Source organism: Sciurus carolinensis, chromosome 9, assembly GCF_902686445.1.
Source record: "Sciurus carolinensis chromosome 9, mSciCar1.2, whole genome shotgun sequence".
NCBI lineage: Eukaryota > Metazoa > Chordata > Mammalia > Rodentia > Sciuridae > Sciurus > Sciurus carolinensis.
The window spans coordinates 131,469,598-131,496,662 of record NC_062221.1 but is presented as its reverse complement, the minus strand read 5'-3'; the positions used below and the strand labels follow the sequence as shown (position 1 = coordinate 131,496,662).

Genomic DNA, 27,065 nt, shown 5'->3' with positions numbered 1-27,065 from the left:
TGCTTCAGGACATAAATCAAGTCAAGGATTTCAGTGACTGGCACTTTCACCTCCCCTCCATTTTATCCACTGACGTTCTCTCATCTGCGATGGTGACCGACCATTGTGCAGGGCACTGCATCGAGGTGGAAGGGTTGCTTCTGTCTTTCCAAGTCACGGTCCCTCAGGAGACAGGGGATGAGATGTGCATGACCACTCCAGGAACAAGCCCCATCTTCTCCTCTCACAGAGGGCATCCCACTGCTGGGAGGTTCCTTCCTCCGAGGGCTGCCCAGGGCTGAGGGACATGGAAGAGGCAGGTGCCAATGGTAAAGGAAGGACAGGAAATAGTGCCAGAGATCAACAGCCCCAGAATACACATGTCCCTCCATGAAGAGGAGCACTCACCAAAATGACCAGTACTTGTGAGAGAAAAAGGTTTCTGATTTTGTGAAATCTCAAGTGGTCCAGGACAGACTTGGTCCCACCCACGAACTTCAGGGCCCCCAAGTACTGGAAACTCACAGCCAGGTTAGAGCCAGGAGGCCTTGGGAGGTGCACTATGCTGAGGCAGGTGAAGAGGCAACACACCTGGCAGAGTTTGTAAAATATTTATTACTCTGATCAAAAGTTGTTCACATAATACATGGGTCTTCAATTTTTATTTTTGCATGGTTATTTGTTCTGAATTACTAGCTCACAATCCAAGTCAGTCTATATTTTGCTCTTTAAAATTGTGTTACTGTTTTAAGGAGAAAGTTCTCCCTGACCAGAAATTACACAATGCAAATGAAATCAAGAATGACCTAGCAGGTACCACAGGCGACAGAGCAGACAGCAGTTCTCCTGCCTCTGGCAGCAAAGCGAATCAAGAGAAAGCCATCGGCACCTGCTCACCCCACCACACAAAGGCCACACTTTTCACTCCTCACTCTCGCTGCCCAGGCCCCAGACAATCCAACACAAGGTTAAAATCTGGTCAATCTTCTCACTTCCTCTTCTTTGCAGAATATAACTTTTCCTCAACTGGGAATGGAACGATGCCTCCACACTCTTTTACTTCCTGGGTCAGAGGGTGTTTTACAACATTTGGTCTAATCACATCGACATCTCGAGACAAGTGCTCCATTATACTTTCGATAGTTGTTGTTGGTGCATAAAAATCCACCAAGAAATACCTGCAACAGAATAGAAATCGGTGAATTCCTGCGTTCTGAAGTGTAACAGTTCTACAATGATCAATGTTTTCATTTGACTCTTCCCAGATAGACATCAACTACTCACAAACACATACATGCCTTCATTAAAACAGAAACGCAGCTTACAGCATGCAGTATACACCCAACCTCCCTGGCATTCCCCACGATACTCCTGTGAAAACATGAATATAAACTAACTTTATGGCAGCAAAAAGGCATGACATCACATACAGTGGGAAATATGAGAAAATCTGTAAAATTATGGGGTAAGGACAGAATTTTCTGTCCTTTAATAAGACTGGATTTTTTAAACCATCATTTGCTGTTCTTTGTGAAAACATCCAAAGGTGGTCTTCTAACTTTCCAAAGAATTTTACAGGTGACTTAATATGCCTAAGAGGTACAGTTGACTAGTGGTCAACTTCACAAACAAGGAAAAAGACTACATTGTAGGTTCAAGAAATGGCAAGGAACAGAAAGAAAATGCCTTCAACTCTGGGTGAGGAAAAGAAAGCGCACTCATCTCACGCCCCGGTGCCCAGGGCACCGCACCTGCTGGAGGACACCACCAAGAACAAAGCGCCCTCCCTCCTCTGCACCCCTCTTCGTGGTTCTGAAACTTGGAGCCACACTTGCACTCTTTGATCTGGACCACAGCCTGTCTGAAGAGCTGTGTCTGCCCAGTCGTTCCGATTCGGCGACGTTCTAGCTGACCGTTTTTTCAACATCGCCCGCATGGCTCTAGCCATGCCTTTCTTCCGGGTCTTCGCCCTCACTGCTCCTGCAGTTAGAAATGTCCTTTGTCCAAGTTTCATGTAGTTCATCCCTCACTTCCACATGGCTCTGTCCAAGTGTTGCCTGCTCAAGAGGCCATCTCTGACTTCCCTAAAGTGGCACACCCAGCCCAGCCACCAAGCCTCCCATCACTGTCTCCCTTGCTCGGTGCTTTCCTCCTTTCCCAGAGCACTCTGTCACCCTGCATACTATGTATTTGTTTACTGTGTGCCCCAATCCACTAAAACCTAACTGCCATAGAAAGAAGGACTTTTTTGTCATCCCCAGCATCCTGAATAGCCTGACACACAGCAGGTCCAGGGAAACTCTTACACTGTGGTGATGCTGGCAAGCACAGTGCAATTCTCACAGAAAGCAGTAAAGACCCCACTGAAAATGGACAAGTTCTGCAAGTAAGCAGGTCACAAAAAAAGGATGACATTCTATGTAATTCAATAAAAAGAGTTCAAAATTTTTAAGCAAAATTTATTATTTTTTCTTTTTTTGTGGTTCTGAGGATTGAATTCGGGGTACTCTACCACTGAGCCACATACTTAGCCCTTTTTTTTTATTTTGAGATGGGGTCCCACGAAATTGCTGAGGCTGGCCTCGAACTTAATCTTCCTGCCTCAGCCTTCTAAATTGCTGTGATCACAGACATGTACCACTACACACAGCTTAAATTTCTTGAGTGACTGCTTATTTTAGTCAAAACTACTGGGAGAAGCATTCAAATAAATCTTCAAGGAAAACATGTGCCAGCAAAAACACTAATCAAAATAGAGCTCAAGTGGCTGTAGTAGTATCAGACCAAGAAGACAGCAACCCCAGATGTGGAGCACCAACTACCAGAGCTCCAGCACACAGGAGGCAAGAATTCACAGGGCGGGGTGGAGAAACAAATTCACAATCAATTGGAAACTCTTCGCATTCTTCCCACAGTAACTGAGAAAACCAGTGTGCAGGATATCTGCAAAGATAACAAAAAGTGAGCACCCACCAACTGGAAGTAACTGACATTTACAGAAACCTTCATCCAGCCAAAGCAGGACACAGAACGTGTACCCGGGTCAAAGATTTTCTCAGATATAAAGTAAGTATCAGGGTAGATCCAAGATGGCGAACTAGAGGGAGGCTGCGTTCCTTGTCGCTCCGTAACTCTGGTTTCAAGCAGAGGATATCTGTTTCTTGGTGAGGCAGTTTTTGCTCCTTATCGATCCCCTGGTGTTTACCCCATTTGTCTGCTGTGATCACCTGCAGTCTGCCAGCATATCGACGCCTTTTTTGAGTGAAGATTGCTCACTGTCAGGCGTCTATCATCCGCCATTTGCCTGCCTCTCGCCTGTCCATCGCCTGCTTTACACCTACCCATCACCCAACGCACGAGGTTCACCTCCCGATCATCCAACAACAGTCAGCAAACTGATCGCCGACCGCTGGTGGAGCACCAGCTGCCTGCTGTTGCCTGGAAGTTCACTGTTACAGTACCTGCAGGTTTGATTACACTTGGCTGCCGCCATTTTGAGACAACAGCCAGGCCTCGTAGGACCCCTGGTTGGACTGACTGAGCCCCGTCTCCAGGATCCCTCAGCCCGACCCATCACTCCCTGCCTCTGGGGTCCTCACATCGACTGACTGCTCCCTGCCGCCAGGACCCCCAGACCAACTGACAGCGCCCTATGACCAGGATCCCAGACCAACTGATTGTACTCGGCCTCCAGGATCCTACAACCACACCAAACACACTGGACCTCCAGGACCCCTGCCTGACCAATCGCATCCCGCCTCCAGGACCTCCTGCTGACCACGTCCACATCCTGAGCTGCAGCTCCCCATTTGCCGACACATTTCGAAGCCAGAGACGGCCATCTTGGATAATCCTGGAAGCCGTAGCTCTGATCTTTATTTAGGTGGGGCAAAACCCATCCTGCGACGCCTGCTGGAGGCTTGAAGCTTACTGTTAGGTACCTCTCATGGATCAGGCTACTGAACACTGGGAGGTTTCATTACTATATGACTGTTATACTGTAGATTTTCTTTTTTCTCCTTATTGAAAAAAATTTAAGTTTTTATTTCTTTACTTTTCTTGCTCTCTTTTCCTTTTGTTTACCTGTCCCCTCAGAGTCTCTTTCTCCCTTTTAGCATGCTAACATCCAATTTCTTTTGATTAGACTGTCACCCTTTCTATTATCTAGAACTTCTGTATATTCTTTTCTTATCCCATTAACAGCCACATTCTGCATCCTCTGCATCCTCTTTGCCCTCCATTAGAAACTGCAGACCTTATTGCAAATCTGTTTGTTTTACTGAAGATAATATTTGAACTCATTCTGTTTATTATGACAATTTTGTTATTGTCCTCATAGGAGCTATTTGGTCTAGGATTGCATAGTGTCTGAATTGGGCACTGCTAATATTGATCTCCCCTTAAAGAAAGGGTTTTGGAAACCAATAGGGCCACTATAAGCTTATAGGGGGAAATCTGCAATACCCCAAATCTGCACTGCTAGAGGGGAAGATACATGAACAACATGAAAAAACAAGGGAAGAAAATGATCCAAACAAATCTAGATTCTATATTAATAGAATCCAATGACAGTATGGTAGAAGAAATGTCAGAAAAGGACTTCACATTATACATGATTAAGATGATTCACGAAGCAAAGGATGAGATAAGAGAGCAAATGCAGGCATTGAATGATAATACCAATAAGCTGAAAGAGCACCTGCAGGAAGCAAAAGATCATTTCAACAAAGAGATAGAGATTCTCTAAAAAAACCAAACGGAAATCCTTGAAATGAAGGAAACAATAAACCAAATAAAAAACTCAATGGAAAGCATCACCAAAAGACTAGACCACTTGGAAGACAGAACCTCAGACGATGAAGACAAAATATTTAATCTTGAAAATAAAGTTGCCCAAACAGAGAAGATGGTAAGAAATCATGAACAGAATCTCCAAGAACTATGGGACATCATGAAAAGACCAAATTTAAGAATTATTAGAATTAAGGAAGGCACAGAGATACAAACCAAAGGAATGAACAATTTATTCAATGAAATAATATCAGAAAGTTTCCCAGGACTGAAGAATGAAATGGAAAGTCAAATACAAGAGGCAAATGCACAAAACCACAACAGATCCACACCAAGGCACATTATAATGAAAATGCCTAACATTCAAAATAAAGATAGGATTTTGAAGTCTGAGAGAGAAAAGCATCAGATTACATATAGGGGGAGACCAATACGGATAGCAGCCGACTTCTTAACCCAGACTCTAAAAGCTAGAAGGGCCTGGAACAACGTATTTCAAGCTCTGAAAGAACATGGTTGCCAACCGAGAATCCTATACCCAGCAAAACTAACCTTCAGATTTGAAGATGAAATAAAATCCTTCCATGATAAACAAAAGCTAAAAGAATTCACAAATAGAAAGCCTGCACTACAGAATGTTCTCAGCAAAATATTCCATGAGGAGGAAATGAAAAACAACAATGTAGGTCAGCAAAGGAAGGAACTACCTTAGAGAAAAAACACTCAAAGGAGAAACCAAGCCAACTTAAAAACCAAAAATGAGTCAAATGACTGGGAATACAAATCATATCTCAATAATAACCCTGAACATTAATGGCCTAAACTCATCAATCAAAAGACACAGACTGGCAGAATGGATTAAAAAGAAAGACCTAACAATATGCTGCCTGCAAGACACTCATCTCATAGAAAAAGACATCCACAGACTAAAGGATGGGAAAAAACCTACCATGCACATGGACTCAGTAAAAAAGTGGGGGTTTCCATCCTTATATCAGATAAAGTGGACTTCAAGCCAAAGTTAGTCAGAAGGGATAAAGAAGTACATTTCATACTGCTTAAGGGAACCATAATCAGGAAGACATAACGATAGTAAATATTTATGCCCCAAACAATGGTGCATCCCTGTACATCAAACAAATCCTTCTCAATTTCAGGAATCACATAGACCATAACACAATAATTCTGGGTGACTTTCACGCACCACTGTCACCACTAGATAGATCTTCCAAACAAAAACCAAACAAAGAAACCATAGAACTCAATAACACAATCAATAACCTATAGACATATAGAATATTCCATCCATCAACGAGCGGATTCACTTTCTTCTCAGCAGCACATAGAACCTTCTTGAAAACAGACCATATGTTATGCCTCAAAGCAGCCCTTAGGAAAGGCAAAAAAATAGAGATACTGCCTTGTGTTCTATCAGATCATAATGGACTGAGAGTAGAAATCAATGACAAAATAAAAAAGGGAAATTACTCCAACACCTGGAGACTAAATAATATGCTATTGAATGAAGCATGGATAACAGAAAACATCAGGGAGGAGATAAAAAAATTCTTAGAGGTCAATGAGAATGATGATACAACATATCAAAATCTCTGGGACACTATGAGAGTGGTACGAAGAGGAAAATTCATTGCATGGAGTGCATTCCAGGAAAGAATGAAAAGTCAACAACTAAATGACCTAACATTACAGCTCAAAGCCCTAGAAAAAGAAGAACAGAATAACAGCAAAAGTAGTAGAAGACAGGAAATAATTAAAATCAGAGCTGAAATCAATGAAATTGAAACAAAAGAAACAATTCAAAAAATTGACAAAACAAAAAGTTGGTTCTTTGAGAAAGTAAACAAAATAGACAAACCCTTAGCTGCACTAACAAAGAGAAGGAGAGAGAAAACTCAAATTACTAAAATTCGTGATGAAAAAGGAAATATCACGACAGACACCACTGAGATACATAACATAATGAGAAGCTACTTTGAAAACCCGCATTCCAACAAAATAGAAACTACCGAAGACACTGACAAATTTCTAGAGACATGCTCCTCCCAAACTGAACCAGGAGGACATACACAATTTAAACAGATCAATATCAAGCAATGAAACAGAAGAAGCCATTAAAAACCTACCATCCAAGAAAAGCCCAGGACCAGACAGATTCTCACCCGAGTTCTACAAGACCTTCAAAGAAGATCTCATTCCAATACTTCTCAAAGTATTCTAGGAAATAGAAAAAGAGGGTACCCTACCAAACTCATTCTATGAAGCTAATATCACCCTCATACCCAAACCAGGAAAAGACACATCAAGGAAAGAAAATTTTAGACCAATATCCTTGATGAATATAGATGCAAAGATCCTTAACAAAATATTGGTAAACCGTATCCAAAAACATATTAAGAAAATCGTGCACCATGATCAAGTGGGGTTCATCCCTGGAATGCAAGGATGGTTTAAAATCCATAAATCAATAAACATAATCCATCCTGTCAACAGACTTAAGGATAAGAATCATATGGTTATTTCAATTGATGCAGAAAAAGCGTTCGACAAAATACAACACCCCTTCATGCTCAAAACACTAGAAAAAAATAGGGATAGTAGGAACATACCTGAACATTGTAAAGGTTATTTATGCTAAGCCCATGGCCAACATCATTCTTAATGGAGAAAAACTAAAACCATTCCGTTTTAAAACAGGAACAAGACAGGGATGTCCTCTTTCACCACTTCTATTCAACATTGTCCTCGAAACTCTAGCCAGAGCAATTAGGCAGACTAAAGAAATTAAAGGGATACGAATAGGAAAAGAGGAACTTAAGCTGTCACTATTTGCTGATGACATGATTCTATATTTAGAGGATCCAAAAGACTCCTCCAGAAAACTTCTTGACCTCATCAATGAATTCAGCAAAATAGCAGGCTATAAAATCAACACACATAAATCTAAAGCATTTTTATATGCAAGTGATGAAACATCTGAAAGGGAAATGAGGAAAACAACTCCATTTGCAATATCCTCAAAAAAATAAAATACTTGGGAATCAATCTAACCAAAGAGGTAAAAGATCTCTACAATGAAAACTACAAAACATTGAAGAAAGAAATTGAGGAAGACCTTAGAAGATGGAAAGATCTCCCATGTTCTTGGATAGGCAGAATTAATATTGTCAAAATGGCCATACTACCAAAAGTGCTATACAGATTCAATGCAATTCCAAATAAAATCCCAATGATGTACCTTACAGAAATAGAGCAAGCAATCAATAAATTCATCTGGAAGAGTAAGAAACCCAGAATAGCTAAAGCAATCCTTAGCAGGAAGAAAGAAACAGAGGGTATTGCAATACCAGAACTTCAACTATATTACAAAGCAATAGTAACAAAAACGGCATGGTATTGGCACCAAAATAGACAGGTAGATCAATGGTACAGAATAGAGGACATGGACACAAACCCAAATAAATACAATTTTCTCATACTAGACAAAGGTGCCAAAAATATGCAATGGAGAAAAGATAGCCTCTTCAACAAATGGTGCTGGGAAAACTGGAAATCCATAGGCAACAGAATGAAACTAAACCCCTATGTCTCACCTTGCACAAAAATCAACTCACAATGGATCAAGGACCTTGAAATCAGACCAGAGACCCTGCATCTTATAGAAGAAAAAGTAGGTCCAAATCTTCAACTTGTTGGCTTAGGATCAGACTTCCTTAACAGGACTCCCATAGAATAAGAAATAAAAGCAAGAATCAACAACTGGGATAGATTCAAACTAAATAGCTTTCTCTAAGCAAAGGAAACTATCAGCAATGTGAAGAGAGAGCCTACAGAGTGGGAGAAAATCTTTGCCACTCATACTTCAGATAGAGCACTAATTTCCAGAATATATAGAGAACTCAAAAAACTCTACACGAAGAATACAAATAACCCAATCAACAAATGGGCTAAGGGTACGAACAGACGCTTCACAGAAGAAGATGTACAAGCAATCAACAATCATATGAAAAAATGTTCACCATCTTAAGAGAAATGCAAATCAAAACTACACTAAGATTCCATCTCACCCCAATGAGAATGGCAATTATCAAGAATCAAGCAACAATAGGTGTTGAGGAGGATGTGGGGGAAAAGGTACACTCATACATTGCTGGTTGGGATGCAAATTAGTGCAGCCACTCTGGAAAGCAGTGTGGAGATTCTTTAGAAAACTTGGAATGGACCCACCATTTGACCCAGCTATCCCACTCCTCAGCCTATACCCAAAGAACTTAAAATCAGCATACTACAGAGATACAGCCACATCAATGTTCATAGCTGCTCATTCACAATAGCCAGACTGTGGAACCACCCTAGATGTCCTTCAATTGATGAATGGATAAAGAAACTGTGGTGTGTATGTATATATACACACAATGGAATATTACTCAGCTGTAAAGAATAATAAAATTATGGCATTTGCAGGCAAATGGATGAAATTGGAGAATATCATGCTAAGTGAGATAAGCCAATCTCAAAAAACAAAAGGAAGAATGATCTCGCTGATAAGCGGATGATGACACATAATGGGGGGTGGGAGGGGGGCAAGAATGGAGGAAGAAGGGACTGTATAGAGGGAAAAGAGGGGTGGGAGGGGTGGGGGGAAAGGAAAAAAATAACAGAATGAATCAAACATCATTACCCTATGTAAATGTATGATTATGCAAATGGTATGCTGTTACTCCATGTACAAACAGAAACAACATGTATCTCATTTGTTTACAATAAAAATAAATTTTAAAAAATAAAGTAAGTGTCAGTGAAGCTGGGGAACCAAGGAGCGCGAGTGCAGGAGTGAGCACTGTGGAACCATGGTCAGCCCCCCGAGCCAGGGGGCCATTGCGGCCATAGTGCAACAGGGAGACGTAATCATAAAACCCGTCCTCCAGGTCACTGACCTTTGTTCCCTTACAATGGAGCAGTCCACCCCGTGCCCAACTGCTCACGAGTGATGGAGTGATGGAGTGAACACTCTATTGTTGGCAGCACAGCTGAACCTTTTTGCTGAGGAAGAACGATATCCAGGAATTGTATTGACCATATTAATCAATTTATTGTTAACACTCTGAACTCTGAAAGATGGAAGGAGAGTAGTTATTTTGATGGACTCAGAAGTTTTGAAATCAGCCGAAACGGTTAGATTGAAGACTAGCAAACCAGTGCCCTGTAATGAAGGACACGGGCAACAGCAAGTAGTTCCTTCTGCTGTCTCAGTAGTCAATCCAGCAAGCTCCAGCAACAGAATGGGAGCTCAGGAGTGGGTTCCTCTGCATCTGTGGCTTATGGTGCTCAAAGACATTTTGGAAAACCTGGAGGAACCAGACGACTGTATACTTCTGGGGGGGATGCAGTCCAAAGTGGTACCCATTGCCAGCCTCACCCCTTTCCAGCACAAGTGAACTATTTGTGCTTGTGTTACCAATAAAAGTCAAATTTGCACCTGGAGTGGTTCTCCACAAGAAGGGAAACTTTTCTGTATAGAACTAGTCGATGAAAGTGGTGAAATCAGAGCTACTGCTTTCATGAGCAAGTGGACAAGTTCTTTCCCCTTAATGAAGTTAAGAAGGTGTATTATTTCTCAAAAGGCACCCTGAAGATTAACAATTCTGTTGTTAAAAATGACTATGAGATGACTTTCAATAATAAGACTTCTGTCACGCCCTGTGAAGATGACCATCAATCTGATTTCAGTTCAGTCTGATTTCACTGCCATTGGTGACTTAGAGAACAAGTCTAAAGACTCACTTGTAGACATAATTGGGATCTGCAAGAGCTATGAAGATGCTACTAAAATCACAATAAAGTCTAACAACAAAGAAGTTTCTAAAAGAAGTATCTATTTAGTGGACATGTCAGGGAAGCAGTAGCTGCTCCTCTGTGGGGAGAAGATGCTGACAAGTTCAATGGTTCTAGACAGCCTGTGATGGCCACTAAAGGAGCCAGAGTTTCCAATTTTGATAGACAGACCTTTCCATACTGTCTTCAAGCACTATCATCTTTGTGAATCCTGACATCCCAGAGGCCTATAAGCTCGCAGATGGTTCGACTCACAAGGACAAGCCTAGATGTTTCCATCTCTGATTTAAAGAGTGGAGCAGTAGAACAAGTAACACCAACTGGAAAACCTTACATGAGGTTAAATCAGAGAACCTGGCAGACTCTTTTAGCTCTATGGCAACAGTGGTGTATCTTCACAAAGAGAACGTATGTACCAGACTCGCCCAACACAGGACTGCTGTAAGAAAGTGACTGACCAACAGAATGGACTATACCACTGTGAGAAGCGTGACAGTGAATTTGCCAATTTTAAGTACTGTATGGTCTTGTCGGCAAATATAGAAGATTTTCAAGAAAATCTGTAGGTGACTTGTTTCCAGGAGTCTGCCAAAGCTATCCTCGGACAAAATGCTGCTTATTCTGAGGAATTAAAAGAGAAGAATGAGCAAATATTCGGAACACCAACTCTCAATCCTTTACATTCAGAATCAGGGTCAAACTGGTGACCTACAATGATGAGCCTTAAATCAAGGCCACCATGATGGATGTAAGCCCAAAGACTAGAGACCACAGCAAAAGACTGATCGTGAACATCAGGAGAAGTGCAGTGATGTAGGAAAGCAGTGCTGACTGGGCACAAGTTTGAAATCAGCTAAAACAGAGTCCGTCTCTTCCTACCCCACATGACAGTCAGAGTGCAGAGCACCTCTGTGGTGGACTGGCAGTGTCCCCTCTGTGCACTTCCTGGGACACAGGCGAAGAACCAAGTTCTCGGAGGGCCAGGGGTCAGTGGCAGTTATCATAGCCAGTCCCTCCCTCTGACTTCAGGCTCTTGTCAATTTTATTAAAATTGCATTATCTTCAAGAAGCAATTATGCTACAAGTAATTGACCCTAACTCTGCAAACAGTGAAATAAATTATGTCACTCAAAAAATAAAAATAAAAATAAAAATAAAATAAATGTCAATAAATCTAAAGGGACTCAAATCTTAAGAAAGATCGTGGGAAAATCTCCTAAATACTGAATGCTAAATGTACATTTCAATGAAGAATGAACCAAAAGGGATGAAAAGAAAATTACAAAGTACTTTAAAATGAATGAAATTACAACATATTGAAAATTTGGGAATGTCACTAAAATAGTACATAGCAAATAATTTATACTACTAAAAACACTGACATCAGTACGATGGCCTCAAATCAATGATGTCAGTTTCTACCTCCAGAAACTGGAAAAAAGAGCAAATTAAATTCAATAAAAGGGAAGAAGATAAGATGGATGGATTGAAGCAGAAATCTCTAAAAAAGAAAAACAGAATAATAATGAAACAAACATTAGTCAGTGAGAGCAATAAAATTGATTTGTCTCTAGGTCAGATCAATAAAAAAGAGATAAGACACAAATTATCAATATTGAGAATGAGAAAGGTGAAATGAAACAGATTTTTAAAATATTAAAAGGATTGTTGTGGGGGGCTGGGATTGTGGCTCAGTGACAGAGTGCTTGCCTAGCATGTGCAAGGCACTGGGTTCAAGTCTTGGCACTGCATATAAATAAAAAAAAAAAAGGTCCATTATCAACTTAAAAAAATAGTTGAGGATATTATGAACAATTTTTGCAATAAATTTGACAACTCAGATAAAGTAATAAAATTTCTTGAAAACATACAAAGTGCCAAAGCTCACAAGAAGAATTAGATGAACTGAACAATCCTGTATCTAACACAAGAAATTAAATCTATTGTTCACAACATTCCTACCAAAAATGTGATTTGCTCACAAGAAGAATTAGATGAACTGAACAGCCCTGTATCTAACACAAGAAATTAAATCTATTGTTCACAACATTCCTACCAAAAATGTGATTTTGGGGCTGGGGTTGTGGCTCTGTGGTAGCGCGCTTGCCTACCATGTGTGAGGCCCTGGGTTTGACTCTTAGCACCACATATAAATAAATACATAAAATAAAGGTCCATTAACAAATAAAAAAAAATATAAAAAAAAAAGAACGTGGTTTCACAGGTGAATTTTACCAAATATTAAGGGAAAAACTGACTACTTCTAATACACACTCATCCAGAAAAGAGGAAAATCATTTTAGTTTGTTTTGAGGCTTGCATTACCTAATACCAAAACCAAAGACATCACAGAAAAAGAACAGATCAATTTCTCATGTGCATAGATGAAAAACTTTAGCAAAATGACTACTGTAATATATAAAAAGAACAATACATCATGACCAATTGGGCATATACCGAGAATGTAAGACTGGCCTAACATATGAAAAAACATATCAACCAATGTGACTTACAATATTAAACTAACAAAACAAAAACTGCACAATCATTTCAATATGGGCTAATAAAAGCATTTACCAAAATCCCATACCCATTCCTGATTAAAAAAAAAAGTTCTCAGGAAACCAGAGAGAATTAGAAACCTTCCTCGAATCTACAAAGGACACCTTTGAAAATCCATCAGATGACATTTCAACAACTGATGAAAGTCAGCTTTCTTCTAACACTGGGAACAAACAAGAATGTCTTCTATAGTATCAATTTTATTCAACAATGCACTGAAAATTCTTGCCAGTGCAATAAGGCAAGAAAATAAAATAAAAAGGGGATAGACCGCAGTTCAGTGGTAGAGTACTTGCCTCACACACACAAAGCCCTGGGTTCAATCCCCAATACTGAAGAAAAAAAAAAAAAGAAGAAGAAAAGAAATAAGGCTTCCAGATTGTTAAGAAAGAAATATAACTGTCTTTATTTGCATATGACATGACTACTGAAAAAATCTGAAGAAATTATTAAAAAGATTGGAACCATTGTGATTAGCAAAGCTGTACAATACAAAATTAATAGACAAAAAAATTTCTGTATTTATACATACTAACAACAAATAGATCAGACCTTGGAAATAAATGTGAATATCAGTAGAGATAGGATAAAATTTTCAAGTAGATTTTTCAAAATCCTTATACAAAAACTGAACTTTGTTCCATACTTGTATCATATAAAAAAATGAATTCAAAATGGAACATAGATTTAAATGTGAAAGATAAGGCCATAAAACTTCTGGAAGAAAACAAGAAAGTCTTTGTGACCCTGGGTTAAGACAAGTGTGCTCAGATACAACAAACACCAAGAGCACAAACCATAATAGGAAAATATGACAATTTAGACTTCATTTAAAATTAAAGATGACTATGATAAAAAAATTTAAAACTCCATAAATTACTGTTATCCAGAATACAAACTTGAAAACACATTTCATCAGATATATAATGACAAAAAACAGTAAATGAAAAGATGCTTAAAAGCATCAATCATTGGTAAAATTCAAATTAAAACCACAAAGTGATTTCTGCTAAAATGGCTAAAATTAAGAAGACTGACCATAGCAAGTGTTGGTAAGGACTGAGAAACCTGAACTTTCATACACTACTAGTGAGACTGTAGGTACTACAACCAATTTGAGAAAATATTTGTCATTTTCTTGAATAGTTAAAACAAAAAAATACACCTGCTATTATGATCAAGTCATTTTAATTCTAGGTATTTACCCAAGAGAATTTAGAGCATGGGTCAACACAACAGTTTATGCCTTGTTGTCTGGAGCAACCCAGACTGGAAGCAACATGCACATCAGTCAAATGTAAACTGATAAACATATGGTAGTATGCAACTTGGCAACAAGGAGTAGACTCTGGATACACACTATTGATGAGTCTTCAAATAATTATGCTGAATGAAGAAACTCAAGTAAAAAGTACATACCGCCTGATTGTATCTATGTAAGATTCTAGAAAATATAAACAAATCTGAAATGAAAGAGAGCAATTAGGTTGCCTGGGGTGGAGGACAAGAGGAAAGGGATCTCAAGGGCAGAAGACAGGATGACAAACGTTTACAATCTTGATTGCGGTGATTTCATGGGTGTATGTGTATGTCAAAACGTATTAAACTGTATACTTTAAAAATGTGCAGTTTTATTATATGTCTATTATACCTCTATAATGTTGTTGATTTTAAAATAGTACTGAGGAAGGTGAATGAGCAGGACTTGGCGAATGACCTTATAATGGTGTAGGAAAGACAAGGGAGAAGTTATAACTGATGAAGACTCCTAGATTCCTTGAGAAATGGTGTAAACTCCTCCACTGTGCATTTGCTTACTGTGAAAACTATGCACCAACCTGGCCAGGGCTTAATTCTACTTGCTTATTTCACTCTCCCACACAGCAGACAATAGGGTTGCAAACACCCAACGAATCAACTGCTCATTTGTTCCACATTTAATTATTGATTGCTTGCTTTGAGCAAGGCTCTGGAGTAGAGTCTAAAAAATAAGTATGAACAATCTCCAGTTTCCTGCTCTATGCCAGTATCAGTCCTTTCCTCACTTCCCTTGCCCTCCAGTGATTTTATTTTAGCCACCTGGTGGTAGAGGGCGGGGGCTTCCCCAGCACTTCTTTCTTCCCATTCATTCATGTGTCCTTTTGCTCACTATTCATCAAAATGTCCTTCCAAGCTACCATGCAGGAGTTGTGACCTTATTCTCTATCTGCTAGCATTCCCACCAGACTTCATTGACAGTGGTTTTCCTTTGAACACAAACATACACTCTAAGTGTCTATATTCTTCTTTCTTTGCCTTTTCTTACTTTATTCCACTTGGAGATCTGTGCTGGCAACTTAAGGCAGTGTGTGGGATAACATGGAGAGAGGTGCTAACCAAGGGCTGGCTGCTCTGAGACAGCCAGTGACAAGAGTCATTATCACTGCCATCTCTGGAAGTGCTCCAAGTCCCTCCTCCAGGAAGTCCACAGCCATCTCCTGCTCTCCAGAGTAAAGCCTGCCCTTCAACTTCCTCAATACTCTCTGGGGTTGTCGTGGATTACTTACAATAACATTAATGGGCAAGAAATGCTTTCTTCCATTTTCTATTCAACGGCATCACAGGTCTGAGGCACTTTTGTGGGTTATCTTAGAAGTTAGCCCACATGTTCCAAAAGAAAGTGTGTTTACAGCTGCCAATCAACTCACCCTCCACCACTCAATCTTCAGCCTTCCTAAACAATGTTCTTCACAGAGCAGCACTCACCAAATAATCCTAAGAAACACAACCAGAGCTTCTGGATATCATCTTGTGATATGGGCAAAAATATTACCCAAGGATGGAAGCTAGAAGCCAGATGATCACAAACCTCTTATTTCAGAACTTAAAAAGAGGTCCTTACGTAATAATAGCACTCTAATTTTCAAAGTGCTTTCATATCTTTTAAACAGCTTCTGAGGAGGATGAGGGCAGCAGAAACCCCACTCCATGGGGGAAATCAGAAAAGTGGAAGAAGAGGAAGTACAGCTAAGAGCTGGTGTGGGTCCAGCAGTTGCTCTCCCAGCAACGAGGACCCCCAGAGTTTTCTAGTGTGTAGTTTCCCTACACTATCCCCTGAGCCTCAGAACCTAAAATCATTCAAAGAGACTGCAGAAAGGTTTCATCATTAGCCTGAGCTCACTCAGCTACTAAGTGGCCACAGCCAGGACTCAAACAGAGCAGGTCTTTCAACTCTAGGACACAAGACACCGCTGACAGCTTTGGAACCAAATGAGTTACAAAATCATAGACTAACTGCTGGAAAGGACAATAAGGACAATGCAGCCCAACCCCTCACAGGAGGAAATCAAAGCCCTGAAAGGGAAGTGATTTGCCCCAGGTCCTGAAGATTAAGAGGCGAGCTCCAGACTTCAGACCCCACTGCTCCTCCCTCTGCCTACTACATCTATCTCTGAAGCCAAGGCCTAGATAAAGGTCTGGAAATCCTAGAACTGGGCTGTGAAATGGCTTCTGGAAGCTCCCCATTGCCACCAAAAGTCCACTCTCCTTTACTCTCTAACTCCTTCATGACACTCATTCAACAACCAAACCCAAACAAGAGTGCCGGTTTGCGTCCAAAACCACAGCTTATGACTGTCATTTCACGCTTATCTCCCTGCTGATCTGTGCCTGGGGCTATTGTGGCAAAGACTGCTTCTACTCCATGGCTCCTTATTATACCATGAAAATTTCCATGAAAAGGAAACACCTCCAAACAGAAAAAGGGGGAAGGGCTCAGAGGCTGGCAGATCTTTCTGTGTTCTGTGTTTGACACTCCCAGCTGAAAGCAAGAGCCCCTTACCTCCTCACCATGAGATAACCAAGCAGAAGTCCAGGACATACTCAACCTATCTGCCTGAGTGACCCAAGGACACAGGTTAATGGTCCATCATGACCTTCACACACACACACATGAAGGACCCTGATCAATTATTTGTTACTTCCAGTATAGATTCCTCCTCTCCCCTGTCCTATCATCAGGGCAAACCTAACTGATAATATTGAGTGCCCTACAGGCAAACCTCAGGAGTCTGAAACCATGAGGAGGGACATCTTCCTGGAACACACAGTCCAGCTGCTGTGCTAGCAGAAACCCAGGATTCCACGACTTCAGTGAGACTCCCACTCCTGCTGGAGGCTGTGGCAATGCCACAGCAGTCACAGACACACGGTCACAGTTGCAGCTGCTGGGCTTAACTAACTACAAATAACCAAAAGAATGAGAATGAGGCTTTTTGCAGATGTGAACACCTAGGAGCCTTGCAACTCACCTGGAGTTGTGGGTCCGGCAGTTCCTGAAGCCTGACAGTCTTGCTTCTTTTTTCATGACAGCTCAAGTCCCAAGAGTTAGGTGGAAAAAATGACCTTGGAACTTCCATGATGTCCACTCCCTACATCCTGACAGGGGCAGGATCTGAAATTCAGGAGCTGAGTTCAAGGGCAGGAAGCAGAAGAGGCTTGAGTGTCTCCAGAGGAATCTGGGGACCCTTAGCCCCACCTTCACGCTGCCTGAGAGAGGGGAGGAACTAGGAGATTACAGAGCCACCATGAGATTACCAATGCTTGCTTCCTGCCCTCACCAATGTAGACAGAATCAGAACACAAGACCTGAAATCCTACACACATGGACTCTTATCTCCATCCTTATCCTCACTATAAACTCCTCACTACAGAACAACTTAGGGTTATGACTATACTGCAACTGCCCAAAAGCAGACACTACAATGAGAAAAAATAATAAAATACTCCAAAGAGCTAACTTTCCATTTTATTCTAGTCAGTGATTGAACCAACAAATAGACAATCGTTTTGGAAAAATAATCTAAAATCTAATTACATTACACATTCCCAGAACCTTCAGCCATGTGCTATATGGTGTAAGAGAAACGGTTCTGCATACAAGCACTGCCACTGTCTATAAGACAATGCCTCCTCGCAGTGTTTACATTTAAAGGATGTCTGCCCATGTGTGGTTCTAATTATACAATCTCTGCACCTACAAGGTTGGTATCAGCTTTACCTAAGCACCCCTCTTCCCTATAGAAAAGCCTTAACTTTAAGCACACCAACTTTGCAGAAGTGGAAGAGATGACTGACGCCCGAAGAGGAGGAATTAAGACATTTTCACACTAGAATACTCTTTACTACAAAGGCTGAAAATCTACAGAGATCTGAAAAGACCCAGAGAAATAGCTTCCAGGACAGACTGTGCTCAGTGCTGTAAAACAAGAACACCATCCACAGCAGTGTCCTCACAAGGGAAACAGCTGCTTTCCGTGCCCCCAGGGTCATCCCAGACCCTGGGTACCTCCTGGTCATCTTCTGACACCAGGCAGTAAAGACTGCCTGTGGCTGCCAGCTCCCAGTCCCACTCCGCCAGGTTTTAAGGGAGAAAATTTGTTTTCTTGTAGTATACTTAAATGGAAGAAAAGTGGTGGCTTTTTTTTTTTAATTGCATTTTTGTCTTAACCCTGTATTTACAAGTTTTCTACAAAAAAAGCTTGCCTGAATTGGAGTTACATTCTTTGTCTCTGTCTCTCTCAGACACCCTTCCCTTCCCCCTGTCAGACAGTGGAAATTTCCACTGAAGCTCAGTGGCTCCCAGTGGGCGGGGGAGTAGGGGAGGGAGGGGGAGGGGAAAGGAGGGCTTCGCAGCCTTGAAGCGTCTTGGAGCCTTTTTGTAGATAGGAAACAGATCTGTTTGGAGGCCAGTTCCTAGACTGTCTTGGTTAAACCTTTCTGGATTCAGGCTTCACGGAGGCAGTAAATTATTCACCTTAAAACGGAGGCACTGTCTGCATGGAAAAGCCCCATTTCTTTTTATATCTGTTGGATCTCATTTTTAAAACCAATAAACCTGCAGCAGAATCCTTACAAATCTTGGGGTACTGCCATTTAAAAGAAACCTCCCAGGACACAACAGCCTGCCATGAAACAGGCTGCAGCGTACCTACACTCAGGAATGGGGTCAGGATGCTGGCCTTGACTTAGTGCTGGCAGGAAAGCACAAGAACATGGAAATGTTAGCTAACGGGAAAACTACAGAGGAGAATCAATCTAGTCTAGAGGTGGTGCCAGCGCTCTTGGAGTAAACTGCAGATACATTTGGGGAGCGAGTCAGTAAAATTCCACTGATTCACCATAGAGTCAGTTATTTTTATCATTCTGCTTACCCGTAAATAGAAGGGTAACTTGTATGTAGGCCAGCAGAACTTTGCTATAAGCACCTATCCAAATTTTAAAGCAGATGAGAATGGAAAAAGAAGGGGTGAAAAGAGGCAAGAACCCCTTTCACTATTGAAGAATTCTTATTTACAGGCATCCAGAGGTTAGCCCAGTCTAACAGCAGTAAAATCGGACCTGGTAAAAGGAGTCCAAAGCCATTGAGGCAGCCTTTTACAATACACAGAAGCCCAACACCGAAATATGGACCAGCTTCTTTCCTCTACAGTTCCCCCTGCTGTCCTGGAAATCTCTCCCTGTCCAGCCCCATCTAGTGGAAAGAGGATCTCAAAGGGTGTGCAGCCCTAGAGGAAGAAGCTGTGTATTCTGGCAAAGGGGGACTTGTAAACTAGCACTCAGTAAGCCACCTGCTCCTTTCCAGGGTGTAAGAAGCATCAACTCCCACTGTTTCTCACCGTATGGGGGATATCCTTCCCCTTTTAGACAGCAAGGAATATAGTAAGCATCTTCACAGTGCTGACCTTGCCTTTCCCAGGGAGTAGACAAGCACATCAAGGTGGGAACATAAAAGCACAGAGGACAGTTCATGAAGAGGCCTGAAAGGGACCAAAGCAAATCCAGAACAGGGAGCAGTTCCTTGCTCTCCTAAGACCCCTCTGGCTCTGGCTTGGGCACCATGGGTGAGTGAGGCCAGAAGCTTCCATCTGGAAAGCTGATTCGGGAGACTTAAAAGTCCCCAACCACCCCAAACAGCAGGGGCACCCAGTCAACTTCACCCTGTTTTTTAAGTTCACATCACCTGGTGGGGGTGAGGAGTACCTGGTGTGAGACAGTATCACCCTTAGGGAAATAGGAAAATAGAGTGAATAGCTTTTATTAAGGTATCTGAGATATTGTCCCCATCCCTGATAAGGATGAGCAGACCCAGGCTCCATTCTGCTGCCAGGTAGAACACAGATTAGTATCTTTATAAACAAATTTAAAATGATCCTCAGGTGAACATGAATGGCCAATCTACTTCTGACCTTCAGAGATAAAGAATTGAGTAAATTTCTGTGGACCAGACTGGGAACTTAACCAAGTTGTTACAATGGGAAAACAAGTTCTTAGTTACAAACAACACTTTCTGGAACATAACCTATCTCTAAAGCAGGGACTGGCCAAATTAATATTTGGTATTATAATGACTATATTTTTATTTTTGGCATAACCTGGAAATAGGCTGATAAAATAATAAGTATGGCACCATTTCCAAAATGTCCCCTGCTGGAAGACAACCGTGATAACCCTAAGGCAGTGGCTCTCTCCTTGCCAGGCACTGTCTATCCTTTAGCCCATCTGGCCTGTGTGCAGCAGGGGGCTGATTTGGAGAGGAGGTGGGGATAGAGAATGGCAGTGGCAATTGCCCAACATGCTGGGAAGCTAACTGTGACAGAGAAACCTGATGGTCAGCCTGGGTCTGGCCCTACTGCTATGAGGCACCTTCACACACAGTCCCTTTGCTGGTATCTATGTTAGTACTAAGCAGCCAAGTCCCTAATTAGACAGAAAATTCCTTGACACCAGGAACCATCCTGAGACCTATGGATACCACTAGATAGACCACTTCTTCTTGTGAATGTAAAAATAAAAGCACACGATACCAGCAATACCATAATGGAATGTGGATTCTCAGAGGGCATCCAGGCTCACTCCATGAGCCAGCTAAAAGTGTTTCATAAACCAGCATCAAGATTAAAATCTGTGCCTCGCCTAAACTGTAGATATATGTCATGGTCTCCTGGGCTGCTAGAAAAAAGCCAAAACTTTGACTGCTAAATGCATAAGTGACAAGTCCACTCTGTTTCTTCTTAAGTATTTTTTAAAAGTGAGCCTTCCCAGCTTCTAGCAGACCCAGGTACATAATCTACTTAATAAATGTCTGCAATACCATTTTGACTATATGCAATACATATGAAGAATTTACCAACAGAAGGAAAAGATGACCAAGGTCAGTGACTTGGGGGGACTGGCCAAAGCCAAGAGAGTATCCAACTAATTTCAAGCTCCCATCAGGACACGCCACTGGATTCCAACTCTCTATCCAGTTATTAAAATAAACTTGCCCTCATATGCTCAGTGACCAAAAGTCACTGTGGAGAATATTCACAGATATTACAAAATTAAAAGGCAATATAGTCAAAGGGATTTAACTGAAGGGCTTTTCACCATTTATATGCCAGTGCTTGTGAGTTTTTAGATCATGCAAGGCTTTGTACACCTAATCAATCACATACCCCATTTTTGTTTTGTTTTGTCTTAGACCATCTCTATAAACTAGTGTTTCAGAGACTACATTTTGAAAAAGAGTACCTTTAAAGCAAATAAATACCAGACACTGACTTGTCTCAGAAAAATAAGCTTAAAACCTGAACCTCATCCACCACAGCTGGGTATCCCATTTCTATGTCTGAACTACACAGACATGTATGCTGTTTCTCCTTTGTTGAGGACAGTGAAGTGAGAAACAAAAACAAAAACAAAAAAACAGAAATAAGATCTTTAAAGGCCAACGAACTAAGTGACTGTTAACAAGTCCTTGGTGAAGCACATGCAGTTGTGGTCAGGAATCCAGAGTACAGGACTACCTGAATTTATTCTACCCATAAAGAAAAGAGTGACCCCTGCCACACACACACACACACACACACACACACACACACACACACACACCCAGCACTGCACACAGAGGCCTGAAACTAAAGAGTTCCCATGGTGGCGCTCAAAGCGTGATCCTGGATGAGCACCATCAGTGTTCCCTAGGCACTTGTTAGAAGTGCATATCCCAGGGTGCTGGTCATACTAGCCCTCAAAAAAGTCAAGTCCTGTGCTGGGAAAAAGGGAAGAAGGACACCCCGTACCACATGGAAGAGGAAACTGACTCTTCTCCCCGTGCATGCAGCGCCTTCCACCTGAGAACCTGGCTAATAATTTCCAGCCAGATCTTACCCGCTTCATTCTCTTTTGTTTCTTTGGAAATGGGGTCTTGCTAAGTTGCCCAGCTTGGTCTTAAATTCCTGGGTTCAATTCATCTTTCTCCCTCAGCTGGGACTACAGGTACCTACCACTGCACCTGACTTAAATGCTCCTTTTTAAACAAAATCATAGCCTTGTTGTTAAAGCCCATTTGTGCTTAAGTCTAGGAGAAGGAAGGAAGGAAGGAAGGAAGGAAGGTAGGCAGGCAGGCTGGTTACCTAGACCCCTTACGATCTCCATCCCTCACTGTCATGATTGTGGAAGAAGCCTAGCCATTGGGTATTTCCTGTTGCCTAGCAATGCTCAGGTACTCTCTTCCCAGGTGCTCTCAAGAAGCTGAACACTAGCACAAAATAATGTGAGGCAACCAAAAGAGGAGGTCTATAGCACGTGCCACATCCCAGCAGAAGCTGAAATGCAGTAAGAAAGCCTCTATTGAGGTATGACTCCACAGAGGCCCCAACATGCACTGCACCCGCACACAACAGCAAAACAAGACTGAAGCAGTGTTCTGTCCACAAAGCACATCTGCAGATTATCTTGCTTGGTCCCCAGGACAATATGAATGGGAGAAGACTACCTGAATTCCATGCCCGAGGAAGCTGGAATCAGAATAGCTAAGTGACTTGCTCACCGCACAGAGCTGCTGAGTACTGGAGGGAGAGTGGCATCTTCTGCCCTGGGCTTGCCCTATTGTGCTAAAGACTGATTCCCATCTTCTCTAATACCCACCTAGGAAACCCAACAAAACATGAGAAGATTCTTCCCCCAAACCAAAACCCTTAGGTGTAAAAAAGACACCACTGAAGCTTAAATAAACTTCAAACCCCCTCCACACATAATTTACAAAACTGCCAGTACAGAAACTGATCACTAGTCAGAGTGGGTAAAACCATATTTCTCCTGTGGATTAGCTTTGCTCATGTACACTGGTCAGAAGAAGCACATTTGCTACTCTGCAACCTACATACTCACAAAGGATGTGCTGAGCATGTGGACACACGCTGTTCACCGAGGTGTTTTAAAGGCAAAAGTTAAAGAAAATGCCAGGGACAAAGATGTTCAGGTTGATAAGAAAAGCCTCCCATAAGACAGCTCATCAGCCTGCTGTGTGTAGGATGGTCTATTTTGCTCTGATTATAGTCTACCAAGGGCCAGCATAACTGCATCCTATTTACAACATCACACTGCCATGATACAACCTGAATGATACCTGATACAAGAGGAATTTGACTGTGAAATCATAATTTCTAAGATTGATCAGTATTCTCTTCTGAGTCCATCAAAGACATTTTCCACATGCTTTGTGAAGAAACTTACCCCGCTTTCCTGTGCTGCTGACTGTGGGCAGACATCTTATAAGGAAGTGCTCGCTCACCCAGGTTTTCCAAGTTCCTCACTATGGCTCCTCTGTCCATCAGTGCTTCTATCGTCCGTTTCAAAGCTGCAGCAGTCTCTGGCTGGTTTTTGTTTGTTTGTTTTCGTTTTTAAAGAGAAGTAAAAAAAAAAAAAAAAAAAAAGAATCATCACAGTCAATATGAGGACTAGAATGATTAAGTCATTAAGTACAGTTAGTTCCAATCATAACAGCTCTACTGGTAGGAATCTCTGGATAAAAGCAACAGAATTGGTTTTGGCTAACTTAAAATAAGAGTGTGAGAGATGTTTATTATAAGGATATGATAGCTCACAGATACAGGAAAAACATGGAGAACCAGGCTTCAGAGAGTTCTAAGGCCAGAGCAGCTCCAGGAATCTGAGAGGCAGGAACTAATGAATGGCTTCTTCAGAACACCTGAGTCAGGTACAATCAGTACAAATCACTGGTCAGTCCTTGTATGTTATGACTCAAAGTTCAAACTCCAGAAGAGCATACTGTTGTCAGAACACCTTAGATGACCATTCTACCAAAACCATGGTCAGTGGGAGAAGGGGTAGTTCCCCAAAGAAATATTAGAAGATTATAACCAAAAGGGGGAAGGATAAGATCCAATCTCTGCCCTCATGGAGTTTACAATCTAATAAAACACATGAATGAAGATTCAGAAAGCAGAAGAATGGCAGAGGGACCAGAGGGCTCACAGAAGGAAGAAATGCATTCATCTGGGAGAAGGGCCTCGTTAAGGAAAGCTTACTCTGCAGGAGCCCTGAAAATGAAGACTGGATATGGAACACACAACAAACCAGGCACCAAGTACAGGAACAAGGGTAAGAAAGCATGAGGTCACTGAGGAAAGAGCAGGAGTCCCACAGGATGAGATCAGGTCAAGGAGGGATGAGAAGACAACAACAGACTGGGTTCAATGACATAAGTAATAAAAGCCTGTAGTAAAAAATAAAATTCAGCCAATATAAAATCCAATCACCCGGAGATAAAAAACTTCAAACATCTGAAGGATTTCCAGACATCTCTATATGAACATGCATTAACAAAAACAACTACAACAAAAAATGTAGGAAGATACTTCACTGTAAACCTGGAAAATCCAACTGGTGCCATGTGGAGAAGGAGGGTAAACTGTGGCAAAAAAGGTCACCACAATCTGATAGCTGGAGAATAGCACTGTCAGAAGCTAACAGAAATCTGGAGAAACTAGCTGGGAACAATAAAAAATGAATGGCTTAGGACAAGCTGAGTCTGAGATGTCCATGGCTCCCAAGGTTGAACCCCAAGATAGAAATCTTAACCTCAATATACAGGTGGGTTAGAGATGCGAGTTTTACAGTCATCTGTGAGGATGGCTGCTGGAAGCCCTGAGGAGGGGAGGAAAAGAGAGAAGATTAACAACAGAACCCTGGAGAGCACACACATCAGAGAACTGACAAGAGGACTCAAAAGTCAACCAGGAGGAATATCAGGGTCTGCCTTGTCACAAAAAATTAAGAAAAGACATGGCCTCCAGAATGTGGGGCTGAGAATGAAGATAAAGAGCCATAATGTGGTTAGTGCAGGGGCACTTAGCAACATGTTGTCCCAAGGTAGAGGTGGGACAGCAATGACAGGGAGAAAGTGTCAGAGCTCAAGGGGCAAACAAGTCTAAGCAAAGTGTTTCAGGAGAAAAAACAGGTGAGAGGAAGACAGGAGTCAGTGTGGAATGGATCAGTCAAGAGGTTAAAATGTAGCATTTTTAAATAATGAGGACAATGACAGCTCTGATTCACTGCCTGACTGCTATAGGTCTGACATTGGTCCAGTGTTTTATTATTATGTATTTAACCTTCACCAAGAAATAAAAGTAAAAAAGGAGCTGAGAAGGTTTACAGACTTGGAATTGAGCTTCTAAGCGATGCTATGCCAAGGCAGCTAGTAAGTGAAGAGCCCGTGGCAAGGAAAAAGAAAACAGCCAGGGGAGGCGGGAGGCGTGGCAAACAGAACTAGGGGAACAAACCTTCTCAGAACTAGGGGAACACCACAAGCAAGATCTTAAGTACAGGAGGGAACTGAAGAATAGCTCCCTGTGGCTGCAATGATCAGAAACTGCAAAACAAGTGTCATTTTGGTGACCATGGAACACCCACTATATTTCATAAATTTTCTTTCTGACAAACAGTGCTAAGACATTACCAATTCACTATTAGCTTTAAGTTTAGAAAAGTTTCACTTTCGTTTCATGGTGTAGTCCACTACTGACTTAAATAATCCCCACTCAAATGTTATGTTTCTATATTTAACCAACCTTATGATAACACAGAATTTTCCTGAAAACAATAAAATCAGGGATCAAAATTTCTTCCCATTAACTATGTAAAGATTCTATGGCTGTTGCTCATTATGATGGTATCAAGTATATGCAGTAGTCTAATCACATGAAAACAGAATTCTCACATTTCAGTAGTTCACAAAAACATTTTCATATCTCTGCAGAAGCCTCATTATTAACAGCAGGATAATATTTCATTTCATTAAAGATGCTGTTTCTTGACCTAGCACTGCATCAATTAACTTATAAAACAGTGGATGTACAGTCTATCCAAATAAAGATTGGGTGAGGGATTAAAAAAAAATTACTGATTGCTTAAAGTCTTTTGATTAGTTACCTAAATCATAAATTTTAATTTAGGCTTTGCTTGATTAAAAAGGAATATCTCAAAATTTCATGTCTTGTTTAAATTCCAAATGAATTGTTTACAGCATGAACTAGGGAGTACCCGCTTCTGAAGTAAAAGCTTGTGAAATAAAAAAGATTCTACTTTTACATTTGTCCAAAAATGGGGAAAGCCTGCTTGCTTAACAAGAATATAATTTATAAAAATATCAAAATACATTTCTTTGACTCTTGTATGTCAAGGTCATGTTGAAGACTGCTTAAATGGTCACATTCGACTGCAACTTTAAATTACCCCCAAATTCAAAAAGACTGAAGGAGGAGAAAAAATATTTCCTGTATATAGGGTCACTCATCATGTCCCATATACCCTACCTCACAATAAAGCAGGATCAGCAAATCAGGACCCACAGGCCAGATGCAGATCACTACCTGTTTTTGCAAATAGTTTTACTGGAACATGGCCAATTCATGCATTAGCATAATGTCTAGAGCTGATTTTGTGCTTAAAGGGAGATCTATAATTAACAGAGACCATATGGCCCAAAACCTAAACTCTTTACTATTCAGAAAATTCCTGCTTTGCATTGTGATGGGTTGAAGAAGTTACTAGGGCCT

At 41.2% G+C, this 27,065-nt stretch overlaps 1 protein-coding gene and 1 pseudogene across 2 annotated transcripts in view; one reads left to right on the top strand and one right to left on the bottom strand.

The window, feature by feature from the left end:
• Positions 1-575: 575 nt before the first annotated feature.
• The window catches only part of Mrps6 (mitochondrial ribosomal protein S6), a 73,033-nt gene continuing 46,543 nt past the window's right edge, over positions 576-27,065 (bottom strand). For both annotated transcript variants that reach the window (XM_047565341.1, XM_047565340.1), the window contains 2 exons: positions 23,722-23,861; positions 576-1,157 (listed from right to left, as the gene is read on the bottom strand). In XM_047565341.1, coding sequence (XP_047421297.1) covers positions 968-1,157; positions 23,722-23,861 — 330 coding nt within the window. In that variant the 3' untranslated portion in view covers positions 576-967. The remainder of the gene's footprint in view (positions 1,158-23,721; positions 23,862-27,065) is intronic.
• On the top strand, positions 9,639-11,440 carry LOC124993470 (replication protein A 70 kDa DNA-binding subunit-like; annotated as a pseudogene).